Source organism: Triticum dicoccoides, chromosome 1A (assembly GCF_002162155.2).
Source record: "Triticum dicoccoides isolate Atlit2015 ecotype Zavitan chromosome 1A, WEW_v2.0, whole genome shotgun sequence".
Lineage (NCBI taxonomy): Eukaryota > Viridiplantae > Streptophyta > Magnoliopsida > Poales > Poaceae > Triticum > Triticum dicoccoides.
In genome coordinates this window covers 544,164,725-544,180,688 of record NC_041380.1, presented here as the reverse complement: position 1 = coordinate 544,180,688, position 15,964 = coordinate 544,164,725, and the positions used below count along the sequence as shown (strand labels likewise).

Sequence of the window (15,964 nt, the reverse complement as noted above, 5' to 3'; positions counted from 1 at the left end):
TAGAATTTATTATTGACACTGTTCAAGCAATCAAGAATAGAAAAAAATATAATCCTGGATAAGGAGCTACAATACTGAATAGAATGGAAATTCAGGTTAAAGTCCACGAGACAGATGACAATGCTACGACAAATGATTCAGAAAACTTGAGCGGCAGGTCCTTCCAACAAATTATGTACCATCCGCTGAGCCAGCAGTTTGTTTGGGGTAGTCATTCATGAGCCAGAGAATCCAGATGGGGGAGCCTGATGTTGACGCCATCATAGGCGAGAGGAGCGTACCTCCACATTTCATCGGAGCTCAAGAGCTGTGCATGAAAAAGATGAGAAGAAGTAAGGGCGCGCACTTGCACACTGACAACTGAAACATTTGTTCACCTGTTGGCTGTTGTTTCATAAGTGAATACATACCTTGATCTGCAGATGCAGAAACTTGACATACTGGACTGCTTCCTCCAACATTGTGCTTATGTCAACCTGAAAAAGAAAACGATCAACACAATTGGCATTGGCAAGTGCAAATGACCAATGAATGGCAAATAGTAAGAACTCACCTTTGTGCCATTAGGGATCAGGTGCTGCAGTACTCTCAGCCTCTCATTGATCTTATGCCTTCTTCTCTGTTCCAAAATTGCGCATTGTGATAAAATGTTTAATACTCCCTGCGTCCCAAAATAAGTGTCTCAACTTTGTACTAACTTTAGTACAAAGTTATACTAAGATTGAGACACTTATTTTGGGACGGAGGGAGTAAGAGATTCCCCTAAAGCGAAACAAAACTAATAATATGTAAGTAACTATCAAACCTTTGCATAGTTACTTTGTGAGTCCATTGCAGCTCTTGACTTGTTACCGCTCTTCCTTGCAGTCTATAGAATCAATTGCAACAAAAATAAATAAGAAGAAGAATTATAATGTCAAAATGGACGAAATGCAGGACTTCACTTACCGAGAGAGCCACAGGGACTTCATTGTGATGATCGCTCTGTTCATCCACTTGCATCTTTCTCTTGATACCAGTGTTCCTCTCATTCGCTGAACCGAGGTCATCCACTAGGAGATCAAAAGAAGCTGTTGTGCTATCATTTTCGGAGGAGCAGAGGTTTGCATCAGAATCACTGCCGCACCAGAGCACTGACTGCAAATGCGCAATCATCTCCGACTCGTCACAGATTGCATCGAGAGAACCCCAAATTGATGAACATTCTGCCGCCTCCATTTCTTCTGATCTCTGAATTATCTGGCGTGGTATGGCTCTGAGGAATCCTTTGGCTAGTACTAAGCATACCTAGCAGCTCGTTTATATATACCCTGAGGAGTAGAAAGTCTTTGTTATTGACATTACATGGATTTGACTTGAGAATACCAGCAATCTTTCAAGAGTTAAAATGCAGAAACATCTTGTCAGAAAGATGGAGAGGATAGATAATATTTGATTCAACGTGTTGGGAAGTGGTAGCCCCCTGGGAAGTCATAAATGCTACGGTGCAGAATATATTTGGTGTGATACATGAATCATAAGTACTTGGGGTTAGTCAACGATGCTTATGGATTACAATTAGGAGGCTACAACAGCAGCAGCGCAGACTAATGGAACTTTGGCGTATCGCATGAATCATGACGCCACAGTTCTGCTTTTATGTCTTATATTGTGATGCCAGCTAGTTGTTTATCACAAGGTCAGAAGAATCCAATTGATCAGGACGGTGCAGATCATGCAGCAGTCCTCAAGCGCATAGATACAAACTGACTTCTTACCCGAGGAAGGAGATGAATTTGGTTTCTGTTAAGATTTGTAAGGCCATCTACAACGCCGGGTGCCTGACTTGGCACTTACAGAGGAAAAATAAAATTAATATTAGAAAATTAGAAAATATCTAAGAGCTGTACCTTTCCAACGCCAGACGCTAATGGTAACTAAACTGCATATGCGACACACGCGGGGAAGAAAATCCTGACACCTTCCCAAGCGCCCCATGTTGGACATGGCCTAAGACCTAGGAAAATCGTATATATTTGGTTTGTTTCTTGCAGTGCAACCAGGATGAGCCTCCCTGATTTTGTAAGGCAATTCCATGCTTGTGGACTGGAATTGTACTAGAAGCAAAGGCGCACTTTGCCGTGCTGTTTGTTTTCTGCCTGTGGATGAGTTTTCTTTTCTTTTTTCTTTTTATGTTTGTTCTATGCTTGAAATCTCACATCTAATCAAAAGGAAAACAGCAAGACATCCCCATCAACATCACAGCTTCTTCTAACCAGTCCCAAAATTTCAACATGTATGCTGCATATGCACCAGCGAGAAATTCAACGATAAACAACCAGCCCATTTCAATCAGGTCTTTGGTTGTATCACTATCTTCAGCAAATTTTTATGTACACTGATCACAAGATAACCCACTAACTTTGATTCTGTACAATGCTCTGCAAATAGTAGCGCCATACGCTCACTCGGTCAGTCCCTTGCAAACATTCACTACCACCTAATTTAGAGTGTCATATTGCAGGGTCTGTCAACGATGACATGAGATTGTATTGTTCCTTGACTTCCACGCATGTAGGATTTTCAACGACGTCGAAGAGAGAAGGGAGGATGAGGTTCCCACTTAAATCACTGCTTATAGACACCCGTTGTGGATAGTTCGATAGTAGAGTACGTCGCTATTTCATTGGGTTCACCCATGTCATGGTCCATGAAGCTCCTAGACTTACTCTAGAGTCTAGAGACAACCCATTACAGGAGGTTTGTACATGCTGTCTAGAGACAACCTATTGTACCTGCCCTTGGTTATATAGCATGCTAAGATTTATGATAACTCAAAGCATAGTCCCAGATCATCCGCACCGCAGACTCTAGCATCCCTTTTAGAGTGTCCCCTTCTTGATTGCCGCCGTCCTGGTAAATGGTTAAGGAGACATTGTCATTGTGCTGTTCAATCCAGTCAATTAGAAAACACGACGGTAATAATTCTAATTCCGAGTAGCCATATGTTGGTAGAAAAACAGAATATTAGGTCTGCAGATGACATGATAATTCCAATTCAGAGTTTCCATATGTCAGTACTAAAACAGGATATTAGGTGTGCGCATCAATGCAGAGAATTGTTGTTTGGACATCAGGTCAAGCAAAGCAAGCATACAATGCAGGTACGTTACACATGTAACCAAATAATTGGCTCACGAACATCACACATTATCGTGTACTAACCTGCAGTCTCTTGGATATGCCAGCTAATTTGAAGCTAACTTCATTGGAAACCTCTCCAGTGGAGCTCCCTTGGACAAACCGGCCAGTATGCCTTAGATACATCTTGGAGGATTTATTCCCAAAAGTCTTGTAGTTTGTACGCCACACTCCAGCTATGCTGAACCTCTCATCTATCAACTTATTCCCAAGTGGCCGTCTAAACCCCCCTCTGGCATTAGGATCTACAAGAGCTGAAGAGACTAAGCTCTTGATGGCATTTTCCACTTCAGGCTGCAAGCGTTATCAGATGAGTCTGCAGAAGATATGTTGCAACAGAAAGGACAGAGGTAGTTCCAATATGAACTCACGTCTATTAGGATCCTATTCGTATTCAACATCAGCCTTAAATCAAGATCTTTCGACAGGCAGGATACGTCTTCCAATAAGGGTTGTATCTGGTTCAATTCAATCTGCACGAGAAGTAACAATGGAGACGAAAGAGAAAGAAAACTATTTTTAGCTAGTAGTGGCTTGTATAATGAATAGTACTATATTTGAACAATTTAGCAAAAGCCACAGTACTTAAGTCACATATTAGAATCTAACCAACTGACACTATACATGGTATAAATGAAAATTTACCAAGGAAAATGCTAAGCCCAGAAATATCTGCAGTAGAATGAAAAAACAAGGAAAAATGAATACTAATCACATCGAGCTACAGAAAACATCAGCCAGTGAAATAATCTCGCTTTAAAACAATTTCAAGCAAACATAGTTGCTTTTCCATAACAATGCTATGAGGCTGAGCTTTATTGCTGCAGTTTCTTTAGTTAGAGAACATAATGAGTTTAGAGCTAACTGCCCAAGTGATAGACTACAAACAAGAGACACGGATGGTTTAGAGAAACAAGGAACCACCGGCCACTTGAGGAGCAATCAGAAGACTACATATAGTGGGCGACTTGTGTGTAAAGACTGGATACATATTTACACATGCATTCGTCTTAATGACGATAAAGGGTTTCCCCCCGCTTTATATTATAAAGCAACAGTCCGAGCATACAACCGGCCATACAACAAAGGGAAAACAAAAGAGCAACAACGGTAAAGATACAAGACACCGAACGAGCCACTAACGTCGTCAAATGCAACAAGCACAAGCCTGAGCATCGAGGCCCTCGGTGAACCCGATCCTGCACACGACACGACAAAGACAAGGTAGTGCCCTGCAGCAGGAGGAGGCCACGCTCCGTCAACTCCGCCGAGGCCCATAGTCGATCAGCCAGCCGTCTCTACCTCCGAAGAAGGCCCCCTGCCCTCTCGCCCCGGACCATAGGACGCCACGCCGTCGGCAGGTAAAGCCGCTCACCCCGAGCGGAAGGCCGAGACCAACGGATGCCGGGGAGAAGACTACGGGCACAACCACCTCTCCTCGCAGCGCCACACCCCATACATCGCCACCGCCGCTGCCGGATGAACGTCAACCGAAAGCAGCCGGGCAGGAACATCACTGAAGAAGACAGCCCCCCTCCTGCACCGATGCCACAACCACCCCTCTGCCGACCAAAGGTGGCGCCTTCAAGAAGAATAATGACGCCGGCGCGCCATCACCACCCAACTGGAGAGTTTGCGCTTTCGCCCAGGTCACGGAGGTGGGAGGTGTGGGAGGGACCTCGATGCCGCCCCCCAGAGGAGAACGCCGCCGGAGCGCCACTGACGTTGTGGCTGCAGCAGCCAGCCAAGGGTTTCCCCCGGTCCAAGTCCATCCAACCCTCCATCCCCAACTGACCGCCTGAGCCAGGCGCACGGGTACCGGCAACACAGACCGGCGGGGCAGGAAGAGGCACAAGGGAGGAGGCCATCACTTCAGATCCGCTCAAGGGGCCAACGGGGAGACCCCAGGAGCCAGCTCCAAGTCCACCACCGGCCCGCCGCCCACGTGGCCGGGCACGGCCACTACTAGGAAAATGCTTATAGATAGAAGTTTACCAGTAGCGCCTGTTTATGACCCCACGCTACTAGTATTTAGTAGTAGTGCTGGGCAGAAAACACGCTACTACTAATATATAACAACAGCGTTTGTTTGCTTGGGCCGCGCTACTGTTACATGGGCCGCAGGGCAAAAGCAGTAGCCCACTTAGTTGTAGCGTTTGTTTTGAACGGGCGCTACAGCTGGTGGGCTTAGCAGTAGCGCCGGCCTCTAAACAGCGCTACTACTAGAGCAAAAGAAAACCGGCCCGAGCGCCCCCGCACCCCCACACCCCCTCACACTCTCACAGTCGATCCCCTCCGCCCGACGCCGCCGCCGCGGTTAGGGTTCGTCCCCGGCCGCCTCACCCCCGTTGACGGTGTCGTGCGCCGCCACCACGCACGGTCACCTCTCGCCTACTCCGACGCTCCAGCCCCGTAAGTCCCCCTCGATCTCCTCCTCCCTGCGCGTGCCACACTAGCTAGGCTCCAATCGATTTGCTGCGGCGGCTCGCCATGTTTTGGGATTTAGGGATTGCATGGTGGCTCCGCGCTTCGATGCGACATGCTCCTCGCGTGATTGGGGAGAGAGTAGAGAGAGGGGTTAGGTGAGAGAAGTAGAGGCTTTTTGTTGCTCACCGAAACTTAGGAGAGAGTAGAGAGAAGTAGCTAGAGAAGTAGAGGCTTTTAGCACATATAATTGAAACTTGGGTTTTAATTCTTGGCTGCTACCCCTGGAGGAGTGGTGGCGGCGGCGGTGCCTAGTGTTCTAGGGTTTAGAGAGGGGGCGTCCATGTCGTGACTATTGTTTCCGACATTTAGGATCATTGATGTAGTACTTGTAACTACTTGTCATTCCTTCGCTGGAACAACCATAGTGCTCGACCGTAGAATCGTGAGCATTTTTTAGCTCTGATATGACAACAACGATTAGGGTTTCAATTCTTGGCTACTACCACTAGCTTCTTTGTTGATGCACATAAAGATATGACCAAGAAGCCCTCACTACTGTTATGTGGTTTCATGGAAAAATCAATGCTTGATTCGATACTCTCTTTCAGGTTGAAGAGAGTATCTGTATGTGGTGATGCTCAAATTGCTAAGTTCTTATGATGCTGTTAGTGAGCCCATTTTTGGTAAATTTCAGAAAAAGAAAACACAGATAGACAGAGAGTTGCATCTGATCAAAAAGGGGGGTGTTTGCCTTTTATAGTTTTAATTATTGTGCATCTGATGCCAAAGGTGGAATGGATGTTTACTTATTGTGTTCTAGAAGATTCTAAGCTGGTTCAACTTTTGGATGTGGGAATAGATAAAGTGTTCCCCTGGACTGAACTTTATGTTTACTTTTTAGTTGTTATTTTGCTTGCCATGTGAACTCTAGCTATGAAAACTTTATGTTTACTTTTTGGATCGTTAATCCTTTAATCATATTGCTTTAGGGAAATGGCGCCACCACCACCACCACCACCATGTCGACGGTGCAAGTCAAGGTGCGCCAGCAGCCTTGCAACTGGCATGCTATTTGGCATCTACTTCGAGTCTAGTTTTCTTCATGCGGCGGTAATAAATTATATGAACCTAATAACTACTATTTTGTTTTTAGTGTTATTGGCAATAATGCATCGTGTATATATCATTTTGTACACAGATCATCCCATGCAATGTGAGGTCAGAATTCAACAATCTGACTGGAGACTCTGTGACCTTTGAGGCTCCTGGGGGCCCCTACACTATGGAGATCGAGAAAGGACAAAAGATGACGCAGGTGGGAGGAGATGGATGGGTCCGTTTCATCGACCACATGTGTATCACCGGTGGTGAGTTGATCAGCTTCTCCTTCAGAGCTGAAAGATCCAAGCTAGCCGTGATTTATGTCAACAAAGCAGAAGATTATGAGGATGATGAGGATGATGACGACCCACTCGGTGACGCCATCGTAGCTCAAAGAATGAAGTTGAGCGAGGAGGAGGTGTGCAACCTATGGGACATCATTCCGCCACGTGCTGACTTCGTCGGGGTGCCATTCGTGACCCGCTTGACAAGTACCATGGTCGATCGACATATCATGGTATGTTGCATTTACTGTAGTTTTTAGAGTAATTTGATGATATGCTTTATTGTTATACTTAGTTTAGAGTTCGATGATATATATGCTTAGTGAATCTTATATGCTTTATTGTTATACTTAGTTCTAAGTGCATCTAGTGCCCGATAGTGATTTTGGTGTATTGAAGACTTATAGGTTAAGGGACTAATGCATTTGTGAGTGTACACAGGTCTATAAGTCTATGAGGAGTTTGATATTTACAAGAAAAGTCGACCCCTAAAAATGAATATCTTCGACTGAAGATTTTGGTATTTCTGTAGACTTTCATGAAGACTTTGAAAGTGAAGAAATTGGTGTGTCCGTGAAGACTTGATATTCATGCGAGGAATATGAAGCTTGAAGACTTTCGTTTTCATAGTTTTGTTTCTCTCTTTCTTGAGTCATAGGAAACACCGTACTGTTAAAGGGGGTCGAGGAAATACTAAGGAAAATTTTCCATGTGATGCTCAACTCAAAATCCTACACCTACCAATCCCTTCGAGTGAAGCCATTGGAAATCTCATACAGTTCAGTCAATTTCTTCAGTGACAGAGATGAAGTTCTTCTGGTCTCTGAGGAATTTGTCCTGACTGAGGAGTTAGGAATTCGCGAGTGCGGATTTCCTACACAGTGAGGAACATGATAGCCCTGAGGATTTTGCTACTCAAAATTCCAACCGTTGCTGTGCTATGCGCCAGCTGTCCCAAAATATCTATCCACCTAACAGTCATATCATTGAAGGGCATTTATGTCTTATCATGTCGGGCTGCTCCCTAGGCTATAAATAGCCGCCCCCTACAACCACTAGCTGGTTGGCTGCTCCGAAAGAAACCGACACTTGTCATTTGAGAGCAACCCATCCTCTGAGGACTTTGAGCGAAAATCATCAAGTGAGGAAAAACCAAAAACCCAAAACCCAAACACCTACAAACCCCAAGTGATTGAGCATCACTGAAGAGATTGATCCTGAGTGGATCCGACGCTTGTTACCTTTGAAGACTGTGCTTCTTCCAGACGCTTAGGCGTCATGGTCTAGAGCATCCAAGAGGAATTGTGGATCACCGAGTGACCAAGTTTGTGAAGGTTTGGAAGTCGCCTGAAGACTTACCACGAGTGATTGGACGAGCTCTGTGTGACCTTAGTTCAAGGAGAATACGGTGAGGACTAGGTGTCCTGAGCTGCGTGTTCAGGACTGGGTGTCCTGGACTGTGTGTCCTCGAGTTTAAATACTCAGCCGCTCCAACCAGACGTACAACTGAGACAACAGTTGGAACTGGTCTACCAAATCATTGTCTTCACCAAGCTTACTGGTTCTATTTCCTCAACTCTTTCATTTCCTCATAATTGTGTTGTGTGTTTGTTCATATCTGTGTTTGAAGACTTTGACTGAAGACTTTCTCAATTTCCTCAGTTTAATTTCTTCAGTCTATTTGTCTTCATCCTGTGGTATCCTGTGATTACGCTTCTTGTACTCTGTGCCTGTCTTCATTTCATCATGATGACTATGCTTGTATTCTGTTATGTTTACTTTTGAGTACTTATTCTGCTGCTAGAAGTTCTTCGCTAAGGAATTTCCTCACCGGGAAATTCCTCAGTGAAGAATTTCATAAAAATCGCCTATTCACCCCCCCTCTAGTCGATATAACACACTTTCAATTGGTATCAGAGCAAGGTACTCCCTTGTTCTATGTGATTTTGGTTTAACCGCCTGGAGTTTTAGTTATGTCGACCGCAGGTATGATCAAGGTCTCTGCTGGGTGTCCTACCTTCGATGGGACGGACTACCCCTACTGGAAAAATAAGATGTGAATGCATCTTGAGGCAATTGATAGTGATCTCTGGTATGTTGTGGAAAATGGTGTTCCCTCAGTCACACCTTCTCTGAATGCTGCTGATGTGAAGAGATTCAAGCAACTCGACTCTCAAGCGAAGAATATCATATGTGGCCATCTAAGCAAAGGACAGTATGGCAGAGTGAGTACTTTGGAAACAGCGAAGCTTATCTGGGACAGGTTGTCCAAAGTGAATGAAGGAGTCTCAACTCAGCGTGACTCTCGAGGTGATGTTCTTCGCAATCTCTTCAATCGCTTCAAAAGACTCGACAATGAAAATGTTCAACAAACCTTCGATCGCCTCACTGACATCTCAAATGAGCTTCAAGCACTTGGTGCCACTGACATCACTGACCATGAGGTGGTGAAGAAATTGCTGAGATCGCTTGATTCCTCATTTGACACTCTGGCATTGATGATACAAGAATGTGCTGATTACAAGTCACTTGATCCCGCTGATATTCTCGAGAGGCTAAATACTCATGAGTTCCAACTTGCTGAAAAGAGAGATCTCTATAGTTCAAGCTATGGCAGAACACGTGCACTGAAGGCCAAGGCAATATCTGAGTCCGAAGATGAAGACTCTGGTAGCAGCCTTGGTGATCCTGAAGAACTGAGCCATGATCTGGCTCTGCTCATGAAGAAGTTCCAAAAGTTCTCAAGACGTGGTCGTCTTGGAAGTTCCTTAGAGAGCAATGATTCCTCATCCAGTGACTTCAAGAAGAGGCTCTGTCACAAATGCAAGAAACCTGGACATTTCATTCAAGATTGTCCTCAGTGGGAAAAGGGATCAAAGAAGAAGAAATACAAGGATTACAGATCTGATGATGCAAAGAAAAAGAAGAAATCCACAAAATCTTTATCATCAAAATCCTCAAAGTCTTCATATCACAAGAAGAGTAGCTCCAAGAAGGCTAGGGCATTCATTGGCAAGGAAATGGACTTTGAGGCTGAATCTGAAGAAAATGAGGAAGAGGAGACATCTGAGGAATCCGAATCCGGAGTGGCGAGCCTAGCTCTCGCTACTGCATTCGTCAGCAAGTCTATCTTCAACACTGAAGAAAATGACCTCACCAACAAGGCTGATGAAAGCGATGATGACTACGCTCCCACCTATTGCTTCATGGCAAAGGGTGCCAAGGTACTCAAATATACCACCTCTGAATCAAGTGAGAATGAATCTGATGAAAACCTTAAGCCCAACTATTCTAAACTTGCTAAGATTGCTATAAAAGAACAAAGGGCTTTAGAAAAGGCTCAAAACATGCTAAATAAAAGTGATGGTATGTTGGGTGAAGAAATGGATCACACTGAAACTTTGACTGAAAATCTTCAGAGACTTTAGTCCAAGCTTGACAAACTTCAAAGTCATCATAACACTCTCTTATCGGATCATGAGAAGCTTTCTTATGAATTTCTTCAAAGAAAGCAAGATCTTGAGAAGCTAAGAGTGAGTTATGAGGATCTTCAGAAGGAGCGCGATTCATTACTGGCTCAACAAATCAGCGCTTCTCAGGAAGAATTTGTTCCTCCATGCTTGAAGTGCATTGAACGTGAATCTCCTAATTCTTCACCTAAATGTTCAAATGCTGCTAATGTTTCAAATTCTTCACATGCCTCTGCTATCATGAATTCCTCATCTGAGGACATTGCTAGTATCACTGACGATGTAGGGCTGAAGGAATTGTACACGACAGGCATGTACAAAAGCCTCAAAGGGCATCAAGCTCTTTGTGATGTGCTTAAAAAGCAGATCCTCAACAGGAACCCTAGGAAAGAGGGTATCGCCTTTGAGAGGAAACTCAATGCTGATGGTACATATTGGAAGCCTGAGCAATACCCCAAAACTACATGGGTTGCTGCAAAGGGACCTCCAGTTGATCCATCAAACTTATCTGGATTTGCATATGAATATCCTCATTTTGATGATGAGTCAATTGACTCCAACTATAAGCTATTCAAAAATCAGAATGGTGAAGTATTTGCTAGATATGTTGGCACTAACTGTAGGAACGGCTCCCCTATGAAGAAAATCTGGGTTCCCAAAAGATGCCTTGAAAATCTTCAGGTGAATGTCATCATGATGCCACCTGTGAAGAATAGGAACCCCAGATCAAATTCTTCATATGGACCAAATTCTTCATATGGATTCAAGTCCTCATATGGACCAAATTACTCATATGGATCAAAGTCCTCATATGAACATCATCGTGCTAACCCGTCTGGTTCGCAGGGAAGATCTAAGGATTATGGATATGTGCATTACTTCAAATCATTATGTCCATAATTCCTCGAAGAATTTCTCTGCAAACTCTTATGCTTACTCTAACCCCTCTTATGTGAAACGAAATGGACTGGCTTCTATGCCATCCTTCTCGTATGGAGCTCGCAGAATGATGAACTCTTTGCCATCCCTTCAGATGTGGGTGGTGAAGAAAAAGAACTAATCTCTTCTGCAGGGTCAGGTCTCCAGACGCGCGTAATCGTCTGAAGAATTTGCTGGAGACCTGAGCAATGCCTGATAGGACGCAGGCTAATCATGAAGAAATGAACTTTCATTTCTCACGTCCTCATATTGCTTTATCAATCCTTTTACTTGACGAAATTGATCTGATGAATTGATGTCATATTCTTCACTGATGAAGCATATGAGTTTTGCTGCACTAATTCGTCTGCAGGATGATCAACCTAAAGCCACTGAGTGGGTCCTCGATAGTGGATGTACAAACCACATGACTGGTGACAAGAATCTATTGATGGATGCTCCGTTATCTTCGTCACATCTGAAGCATATCATCTTTGCTGACAAAGGCAAAAGTCAGGTATTGGGTCTAGGTAAGGTTGCGATTACAAAGGATCGACACATGAACAAAGTCATGCTTGTTGAGTCCTTAGGATACAACCTTATGTTTGTCTCAATGCTTTGTGATCTTGATATGGTTGTTGTCTTTGGCAAGTATCGTTGTGTTGTGGTTATGGAAGCTGACAATTCCAAAGTCTTCGAAGGCTTTAGGAGAGGAGATCTGTATATTATTGATTTCTCTACAGGACCACAACCAGCCGTGTGCTTACTTGCAAAAGCTTCAGAAGGCTGGCTCTGGCATCGACGACTTGGTCATGCAGGCATGAGAATTTGCACACGCTTGCGAAGAAGAAGCATGTCATTGGCATCGAGAATGTCAAATTCCTCAAGAATCACCTATGCGGAGCCTGTGAAGCTGGGAAGATGACGAAGGCCAAGCATCCAGCGAAGACTATCATGACCACCACTCGCCCGTTTGAATTGCTTCACATGGATCTCTTTGGTCCTAATCATTATTCTGCTATTTCAAATGAAGCATCACAATATGGCTTTGTTATTGTTGATGATTATTCTCTCTATACATGGGTACACCTTGTTACTTACAAACATGAAGTGCAGGAAGTCTTCAAACGATTTTCCTCGAGGACTTCAACCAACTTTGGTGTGAAGATAAAGCACATCAGAAGTGACAATGGCACTGAGTTCAAGAATTTTGGTCTCGATGACTATCTTGATGAACTTGGTATTACTCATGAGTTATCTTCTCCCTACACTCCTCAGCAGAATGGCGTCGTGGAGCGGAAGAACATGACTCTTGCTGAGATGGCTCACACTATGCTTGATGAATACAAAACGCCTCGTCGTTTCTGGACTGAGGCAATTGATACTGCGTGCCACATCATCAAAAGAGTATATCTTCACAAATTCTTCAAAAAGACTGCCTATGAACTCCTCACTGATAAGAAACCCAATGTAAGTTATTTCAAGGGATAATTGCATTTTTACCCCTAGTTGGTTCCTACCCACGGGTTTTGCCCTTACTTTTCGAGCTTGCTCAATTTTGCCCTTACTTTTTCCATTGAGGTCCCTCGAATGCCCTTTGACCGTTTGACCAAATCTTTAAAAATTCATAACTAATTCATACAAACTCAGAAAAATGCAAATAAGATATCAAAATGTTCAGATAAACATTACCTTTATGGGCATATCATTTGCATTCAGGAAAAAAGCATCGTTTAAACTACCCGTGGTAACTAATGTTATTAACATTATTAAAAATAAATAGGTATAAACAATATTTTTTTCATGAATAAAAATTACATGCAAATGTAGGTGATGTTTTTTGAACATCCTGATAACTTATTTACATTTTTCTGAGTTTGTATCAACTTGTTATGAATGTTCTAATGACTTTGACCATTATTTGAAAACTTCATAACAAGTTCATATGAACTCAGGAAAATGCAAATAAGGTATCAGGATGTTCAGAAAACATCACCAACATTTGCATATAATTTTTATTCACGATTTTTTTTGCTTATACCTATTTATTTTTAATAATGTTAATAACATTAATTACCTCGGGTAGTTTAAATGATGCTTTTTTCCTGAATGCAAATGATATGCCCATAGAGGTAATGTTTATCTGAACATTTTGATATCTTATTTTCATTTTTCTGAGTTTGTATGAATTAGTTATGAATTTTCAAAGTTTTGGTCAAACAGTCAAAGGGCATTCGAGGGACCTCAATGGAAAAAGTAAGGGCAAAACTGAGCAAGCTCAAAAAGTAAGGGCAAAACCCGTGGGTAGGAACCAACAAGGGGTAAAAATGCAATTGTCCCTTATTTCAATGTCTTCGGTGCTAAATGTTGGATTAGAGATCCTCATCACAACTCAAAATTTGCACCGAAAGCACATGAAGGTTTTATGCTTGGTTACGGAAAGGACTCGCACACCTACAGAGTCTTCAACAACGTTCTTCACAAAGTTGTTGAAACTGTAGATGTGCGGTTCGATGAAACTAATGGCTCGCAAAGAGAGCACCTACCTACTGTGATAGATGAACCATCACCTGAGGAAACTATCAAGTTCAAGGCTACTGAGGATGTCATTCCTACTGAAGAATCTGCTGAAGAATTCATTCCAGAACATGAAGAACGTCGAGCTAATGCACCTGAAGAAAATGCTGAAGAAAATGGTGCTGAAAAAAACGCTGATCAAACTCTTCAATGACAACCAGTTCATCCTCGCATTGCAAAAGAAGTGCAAGTTGAAAAGATCATCAATGACATCAAAGCGCCAGGTCCTCTCACACGCTCAAAAGCTTCACATTTGTCTAACTTTTGTGGGCAGTATGCTTTTGTCTCTATTACAGAGCCCACTAAGGTAGATGAAGCATTTCTGGAGCCTAAGTGGATTCAGGCCATGCAAGAAGAATTACATCAGTTCGAGCTCAAGAATGTCTGGGAACTGGTCAAACGTCTAGATCCTCGCAAGCACAATAGCATCGGCACAAAGTGGATCTACCACAACAAGCAAGATGAAAATGGCCTTGTGGTGAGGAATAAGGCACGGCTTGTAGCTCATGGCTACACACAGGCTGAAGGAATTGATTTCGATGAAACTTTTGCACATGTTGCTAGACTTGAGGCTATTCGCATATGACTTGCTTATGATAACCATCATGATATCACTTTATATCAAATGGATGTGAAAAGTGCATTCCTCAATGGTAAGCTTGAGGAAGAAGTATATGTTGCTCAACCCCCAGGTTTTGAAGATCCAAAGAATCCTGACAAAGTCTTCAAACTCAACAAGGCCCTCTATGGCCTCAAGCAGGCCCCACGGGCTTGGTATGATACCTTGAAGGAACTCCTCATGAAGAAAGGCTTCAAACCCGGTTCACTCGACCCTACTCTTTTCACTAAATCTTATGATGGTGAATTGTTTGTGTGCCAAATATATGTTGATGATATTATCTTTGGCTATACTGACCAATGTTATAGTGATGAATTTGCCTATATGATGAGTGAAGAATATCAAATGTCTAGGATGGGAGAGTTGAAATTCTTCTTAGGTCTTCAAATTTGTCAACAACACAATGGCATATTCATATCTCAGGAGAAATACCTCAAGGATGTACTGAGGAAATTCGGCATGCCAGATTGCAAAGGCGTCAAAATTCCTATGCCCACAAATGGCCATCTGTGCACTAATGAAAATGGTATTGACTTCGATCATAAGGTATACCGCTCCATGATAGGTTCCTTATTGTACTTATGTGCATCTAGGCCAGATATAATGCTTATTGTTTGCATGTGTGCCTGATTTCAAGCTACACCGAAGGAATCACGCCATAAGGCTGTGAAGCATATTCTTCGATATCTAGCTCACACACCAACACTTGGATTATGGTACCCCAAGGGCTCGGCTTTTGATTTTGTTGGATATTTTGACTCTGACTATGCTGGTGATCGTGTGGATCGCAAGTCAACATCTGTGCACTAATGAAAACAGAACTGCGTATCACTATCTACTGCTGAAGCTGAGTACATTGCCGCTAGTTCTTGCTGTGCCCAATTGCTATGGATGAAGCAAACCCTCAAGGACTACGACATCAACATGAAGAATGTGCCTCTCTTATGTGACAATGAGAGTGCCATCAAGATTGCTCACAACCCAGTTCAACACTCGAAGATAAAGCACATTCAGATTCGTCATCATTTTTTTCGTGATCATGTGTTGAAGGGCGACATTTCTATTGAGCATGTGAAGACTGAAGAACAACTAGCCGATATCTTCACAAAGCCCATGGATGAGAAGAGATTTAGCAAGTTGCGGTGTGAGCTAAATATCCTAGAATCTTCGAATGTTCTTTGAAAAGGACACTCATCCTAACACTTATGCAAAATTGATGACTTAGATGTGCAACACATGAAGAAACGTTTTTCTTCAATCAATGAAGAATAACACTCTTAGTGTGAAGAAATTAACGAAGAATTTGATTCTCAGAACCCTACGATAATTGTACGCGGTGTCTGAAATCATCATTCTTATACGGTGGGTCACGCCACCACCAAAAGTTG

The 15,964-nt window shown here is 43.1% G+C and overlaps 2 protein-coding genes across 2 annotated transcripts in view; both read right to left on the bottom strand.

The window, feature by feature from the left end:
* Window positions 1-211: 211 nt before the first annotated feature.
* LOC119323027 (transcription factor bHLH84-like) lies at window positions 212-1,218 on the bottom strand. Its single transcript, XM_037596628.1, has 5 exons — window positions 949-1,218; window positions 806-868; window positions 554-619; window positions 411-476; window positions 212-307 (listed from the first exon to the last, which is right to left on the bottom strand). Exons 1-5 carry the CDS (start codon window positions 1,216-1,218, stop codon window positions 212-214), a joined length of 561 nt encoding a protein of 186 aa, XP_037452525.1.
* Window positions 1,219-2,796: 1,578 nt separating this feature from the next.
* LOC119354883 overlaps window positions 2,797-15,964 on the bottom strand; it is a 31,988-nt gene continuing 18,820 nt past the window's right edge. The window contains exons 4-6 of the mRNA XM_037621637.1: window positions 3,552-3,653; window positions 3,205-3,474; window positions 2,797-2,892 (exon numbers count right to left, since the gene is read on the bottom strand). Coding sequence (XP_037477534.1) covers window positions 2,797-2,892; window positions 3,205-3,474; window positions 3,552-3,653 — 468 coding nt within the window. The remainder of the gene's footprint in view (window positions 2,893-3,204; window positions 3,475-3,551; window positions 3,654-15,964) is intronic.